The sequence below is a fragment of the Canis lupus genome, chromosome 11, assembly GCF_048164855.1.
Source record: "Canis lupus baileyi chromosome 11, mCanLup2.hap1, whole genome shotgun sequence".
NCBI classification, from domain to species: Eukaryota; Metazoa; Chordata; class Mammalia; order Carnivora; family Canidae; genus Canis; species Canis lupus.
In genome coordinates, this window is record NC_132848.1 from 48030294 (window position 1) to 48036582 (window position 6289).

The window sequence follows — 6289 nt, forward strand, 5'->3', positions numbered from 1 at the left end:
TATCTTTTCTTTTCCTTTTTAAAGATTTTATTTATGAGAGAGAGAGAGAGAGAGAGAGAGAGAGAGTACATAAGCAGGGAGAGGGGCAAATGGAGAGGGAGAAGCAGACTCTCTACTGAGCAGGGAGCCCAATGCGGAGCTCAATCTGAGATCGTGACCTGAGCCGAAGGCAGATGCCTAATGGACTGAGCCATGCAGGCACCTCAGTTTCCATTATCTTTTTTTTTTTTTTTTTTTTTTTTTTATTCATGATAGGCACACAGTGAGAGAGAGAGAGGCAGAGACACAGGCAGAGGGAGAAGCAGGCTCCATGCACCGGGAGCCTGACGTGGGATTCGATCCCGGATCTCCAGGATCGCGCCCTGGGCCAAAGGCAGGCGCTAAACCGCTGCGCCACCCAGGGATCCCAGTTTCCATTATCTTAATCACATCCTCTATAAAGCCTTACATGACCTCCCATGTAGACTCATTCACTTCCTCCTGACTTCAGTGACCTAGCCTTCCTGACCCTTGTGCTGGGGCACTTGTCACTGTGAATGGTGCCTACTCCAGTGGACTGTAGGAGTCATTCAGTTTTGTGTCCAAGCCTGACACAGGCACTGACATCCAATGGACAATTAACTAAATAATCAATCTAAAAGTAAGGATGTAGGGGTGGGAGGGTGGGTCAGTGGATGGCTGATGGGATGGAGGAGGTCAGGGAGATGATGGCAGCATGATGGGGCCTCCTAGGGCAAGAAGTGCTCTCTGGTGGGGGCACTGGGCCTCTGCTAAAGTGGAGTATCCTAGCTTCTCTGGCTGCTCCCACCCTTCCCAGGGCCAACTCACATCTGTGGACATCATGAGATGGTTAAGCAGGGTCAAGTCCTTCACAAAAAGGACCTCACTCGGTTTTTTCACCAAGGGCTGGAGCATTACTGTGGCCAGGCCAATGAACCTGGGGAGATGAGGAGCACATACGAGATCCTGAGCCAGGGGAAAGGGTGTCTTCTGCCCCAGGCATGACTATCTAGTGAGGGTTTTCTCTCCTACAGGCTGTGCTGTCCATAGAGAGAGGCTGAAGGAAGAACATAGTGATGTGGAGCATCTCAGAGTATCTCATGTTTCTGAGAACTGACTTTGGGGCTCTGAGTAATGGGTGCCCCAGTTACTGGCTCTGCCCTGCTCAAAACCCTTTCCAGAAGTTCTGTTCCCACACTCCTCCCAAGTGAGAACAGTGCCAAGTAACAGCTGATTGGACCAGAGGGTAGACACCTTATGGGAGCTGGACCAATCAGATTCTCCATCCTAGGAAATTTTGACTTGGGATGCCTTAGCTACAGTCTCAGAGATGTCAGACCCCGCTAGGCACTAGAATGGGGCCACAATAGGAAGCCAGGATTGGGCAGAGAGAAGTAGAGATTTGAGATCCCATGGCTTCAGAAGAGGCAGGACTGCCCCTGGCTTCCCAGGACCCTGGTTCTAATTGCTCTGCACTCTCAGCCTCACCACTCTTCTATAACCCCCCCCCCCTTTTTTGGTCCTATTAGCTGGCTAGAGTGGGTTCTGGTCCTTGCCACCTGAGTGAGTCACAGATTCGAGCCAGGAGATGCAGCATGTGCCATAGCTTTGGTCAGAGAGCCAGCCTCTTGCCTTTCTCTGCCTCACCTGTCTTTCTTTGTTGAGCCCAGGTCCCGAAGGATGATTTGCAGAAAAGAGTCGTTTTGTAGGGGGCGGTCCCAGAGGTGCCAGATTAGGGTCTATGGGAGGCACAGAGAAGTCAGCATCCTTTCCTCACCCTCCCCTTCCCAACCTTCTAGAAAATGAGGAAAGATACAGGGAATGGACTGGCGCTGTGTTTCTCTTGAACTGAGGAACCCCTCTACAGTCAGGTTTCCTAAGAGGATGGCATTAGCTACCTTTCACCAAGATGCTGAGCATCCTACCTGGGCTCTGCAGTGTAACTGCAATATCATGGGTGTGTCAGTAGTTAAGGGGTTTAGGGACCCAGGGCAGGGGTGGGGGACATCAACGGATGGAATATAAGAGTGACCCTGCGCAGGGATTCCTGTCTCTGCTTCAGGTTTCTGGGAACATCAGGATGGCCAGGTTGGACAAGATGAACCGTATCATGGTCCACTGCGAGAGTGGAGGAGAAGGGCCAAGAACAGCTACAGGTAGATGTGGCTGCTGTGGCTCTCCGGCCCAGCTTGGGGGCTACTCCTAGGCCGAAATGCCCTAGCCTTGGGAAAAGCTTGTGCCACTTCCTGTCCTCTCCCTAGAATTCTAAGCATGGCCAGGACCCAGCCTCACTCTTGGGGTTGTCATTGCTTCTTTTGGGTTTGTCCTGATGGGTTTTACCTCATTCCATGTGGGGTTATTCCCTTCTACTTCATGAGTTCTCTTCTTGACATCTGCAAAGATACCAAGGGGCTGTCATTGGTGGTAGGAAATATTTCAAAGTCTAGGTTTAAGTGTGGTAAAGAGAGGTAGGACTCCAAGAAAACTTCAAGTCTATGTTGGCAGATGTGATATGGCACTGATTCTTACTCTGCGGGTTTCAAAATTTCTTGCTTTTTCTTTTTTCTTTTTTTTTTTTTTAATTTCTTGCTTTTTCTAAGAGTAACATCATTCCATGTGACAGATAATGTCTTCACTTCATTTTTTTTCTTGGTTCCTAGCCATCTTGCAGCCAGGTGGTGACTCATGACTCATCCTGGCTAATGCAGTGTGGGAGCGATTTTCACCACTGCCAAGACTGGCTCCTAAAATCTCCTATTGATGTTTTTCTACTCCCCATTCCACACATCTACCCTCATGATCTACTGGCAGGGTGGTACCAGGATGACTTTGGAGCCACAAGCAGCAAACAGCTGGTCCCTAAACCACTGCTTGGAGGAGCCACTCAGGATTGTTGCCCCCTTGATGCAGGACTTGGTGTGAGCAAGAGGTAAACTTTTATTGTGTTAAGGCATTGAGATTTATATATTTTTAAAGATTTTATTTATTTATTCATGAGAGACACACACAGAGAGAGAGGCAGAGACATAGGCAGAGGGAGAAGCAGGCTCCATGCAGGGAGCCTGATGTGGGACTTGATCCCAGGACCCCGGGATCACAACCACTGAGCCACTCAGGTGTCCCAAGGCATTGAGATTTAAAGATTTATTTGTTACCAGAGCAAAGCCTAGTGGACTCCCAAACACCTCTAATGGATTAAAAATTCCTCATCCACTAAAAGTCCCCTCCTCCAAAAATATCTTTAACAAAGAACAACCGATAGCCTTGCAAAGAACCTCTAAATTGGTAAATTACTTTGAGATTCTTCCCAAGGAAAGAATGTGAAAAAGGAGGAAACAGAGTGTGTGCAAGCAGGTACCTGTTGGGTTGTCGGAAGGGATGCAGGGTAGTGGATGGTATATGGGGGAGGAAGGGCTCAGAAAAGTGAAAAAGGAATAAAAAAATATCAAACAAACATTCAATTATAATAATTTGTAGGTAAGGGACACTGGGTAGCTCAGTGGTTGAGCATCTGCCTTTGGCTCAGGTCGTGATCCCAGGGTCCTGGGATCAAATCCCGCATCGGGCTCCCCGCAAGAAGCCTGCTTCTCCCTCTGCCCGCGTCTCTGCCTCTCTCTCTGTCTCTCATGAATAAATAAATAAATAAATAAATAAATAAATAAATAAAATCTTTAAAAAAAGAATTTGTAGGTAAATCTTTGGGCAAACCTAAGAGTCTGGGATTTAGGTATCTTGTAAGAGCTATCTCAGGGAGAAGATCACGCCCGTGGGATGGTAGGAAAGAAGGCTGAAATCAGGCTGTTTCTGGCTCACTGAACGTCCACTATGCCTCTCTAAACCTGTACCTGGGGAGTTGCCCCGTGAGTCCAGAGTCCCAAATGTTTACTCTCCCGAGGGGTATTGTCACATTCCGGGAGCACAGTTCCACAAACCAGAAAAAAATTAAGAAACTTTATTTTTTATTCATATCTGCTATAGAAACAACCATGCCTTCTTTCTGTTGGCCCCAATTTTCTCACTCCCTGCACGTGCTGGGAAACCTCATTTGCCTGTATCTACCGCCCCCCTACTTGCTATCAAAAGACTGTCCACTTCTCTTGTTCCTTTCCTGTTCCCAGCTCTGTGATATGCAGACATGCTTAATCTCTTTTGTGTTGTCTCCTAAATCCTTTTGAACGCCCCTCACCCCTGCCAACTTTCTTGGACACTTTTCCTTACCATAAAAAAAGAGAAATGGAGACAATAAATTTTGCCTCATGGGGTTGTTGTGAGGAGCAAAAATCATTATGTTTATGAAAAGGCTTTCTTGGTAGTAAATATCACTCATAGGGCTCAAACAGTTATTACTGGGGGTTATATAAGAGCTGTATATATATTATCCTTTAAAATCCTCACATCAAGGGGCACCTGGGTGGCTCAGTGGTTGAGCATCTGCCTTTGGCTCAGGTTGTGATTCCAGGGTCCTGGGATCGAGTCCTGTCCCTGTGAGGAGCCTGCTTCTCTCTCTGCCTATATTTTTGCTTCTCTTTCTGTGTCTCTCATGAATAAATAAATAAAATCTAAAAAAAACAAAAAACAAACAAACAAACAAAGAAACCAACCCTCACATCAAGCCTATGAAGAAGGTACTTTTTTTTTTTTTTTTTTTTAAACTCAATGTGTGGCTCAACTCCAGTTCACAGAAGCAGCTCAGGAAGTATTAATCTTCTCTTTTCCCTGTGGCCATTCCCCTAGAAGAAATGGCAGAAATGTCAAGATAGGAGAGATAATGGCAATAAAGCTAAGGTTTGAAAGAACTGGGTGATGTCTACTTCGCTCCTCTGTCACACACGGCATCTTTTACAGAGGAGGACACCCATAAGTCTACTTTTTCACTGAATGTATGTTGCCTCTCGGGGCTTGTCCTTTCCGTCCAGGAGCCTTGCTCTCACCTCGGAAGTAGGCAGACACGCAGGGTCTGGGCGGGGGGCTGAGGGGTGGGTTGATCTTGGCCGACTCCACAACAAGCTGCAGCATGTCCTCTAATTACTCCCCTCCCTCCCTCTGCAGCAGAGCCTCCTTCTTGGAGCACCTTGGTCCAATGTTCTCCCAGGGCTCATGGGGTGAGGAGAGCACCGGGCCAGTTGCTTAGCGGTAGAGGTGATGTCACAAAGGTGAGTGGTTCTTGGTTCTGGAGAGGAATGGAGGGGAACGACAGGAGGAAGTCACAAGGAGTCTGAAGCCAGTGGCTCGAGGTGACTAGGCCTGTACAAGCAAAAAAAAATGGCCGCTTTGCGTTTCCTCTTTCTTTTTCTTTTATTCTCACTGACCCTCTGATTGAAATCAGATCAGGTGCAAGGGTAGTGTTTCCTCTTCATATAAATAAGCAAGTTATCTGGAATGAATCATTGCCAAAGTTCCACAATTTAGATGAGAAAATCAGAGAAGCAAGGTGATACAAGAAAAGGAATGGGGAGGGATCCCTGGGTGGCACAGCGGTTTGGCGCCCGCCTTTGGCCCAGGGCGCGATCGTGGAGACCCGGGATCGAATCCCAGTCGGGCTCCCGGTGCATGGAGCCTGCTTCTCCCTCTGCCTCTCTCTCTCTCTCTCTCTGTGTGTGACTATCATAAATAATAAATAAAAATTAAAAAAAAAGGAATGGGGAAATCAAAGACCACTTCAAGGACAACTGAGGGGAAGCCCTTCCTTTTTTTTTTTTTTTTTTAGATTTTATTTATTTATTTATTTATTTCTGAGAGACACAGTGAGAGAAGCAGAGACATAAGGAGAGGGAGAAGCAGGCTCCCTGCAGGGAGCCTGATGCGGGACCCAATCCCGGGACCCTGGGATCATGACCTGAGCTAAAGGCAGATGCTCAACCACTGAGACACCCAGGCATCCCCAGGAAGCCCTGTGTAATGCATAAGCAAACATGTAGGCCTCCTTTTTTTTTTTTTTTTTTTTTGAGAGGGAGAGTGAGTGAGACAGTGGGGTGGGGTGGGCGGTGGGGAGAGAGTCTTAAGCAGATGCTGTACTGAGCATGAAGCCCAACGTGGGGCTCGATCTCACAACCCTGAGATCAGGTCCTGATCTGAGCTGAAACCAAGAGTCAAGGACGCCTGGGTGGCTCAACAGTTGAGCGTCTGCCTTCAGCTCAGGGCATGATCCTGGAGACCCGGGATCAAGTCCCACATCGGGCTCCCTGCCTAGAGCCTGCTTCTCCCTCTGCCCACGTCAATGCCTCTCTCTCTCTGTGTCTTTCATTAATACGTAAATACAAATCTTAAAAAAAAAAAAATAAGAAACCAA

At 47.5% G+C, this 6289-nt stretch overlaps 1 protein-coding gene across 20 annotated transcripts in view; it reads right to left on the bottom strand.

Moving 5' to 3' along the window:
- The window catches only part of FER1L5 (fer-1 like family member 5), a 58448-nt gene extending 53284 nt beyond the window's left edge, over positions 1–5164 (bottom strand). For 4 of the 20 annotated variants that reach the window (XR_012003304.1, XM_072768143.1, XM_072768147.1 and 1 more), the window contains exons 1-4: positions 4932–5162; positions 2341–2393; positions 1648–1739; positions 829–937 (exon numbers count right to left, since the gene is read on the bottom strand). Coding sequence is in view for 17 of the 20 variants with exons in the window: in XM_072768143.1 (XP_072624244.1) it covers positions 829–937; positions 1648–1739; positions 2341–2393; positions 4932–5016 (339 nt within the window). In the remaining 3 variants the exon portion in view is untranslated. Of the gene's footprint in view, positions 1–828; positions 938–1647; positions 1740–2340; positions 2394–4931 lie in introns of all 20 variants that reach the window. The other 16 variants (XM_072768140.1, XM_072768139.1, XM_072768138.1 and 13 more) reach the window with 11 other exon arrangements.
- Positions 5165–6289: the final 1125 nt, after the last annotated feature.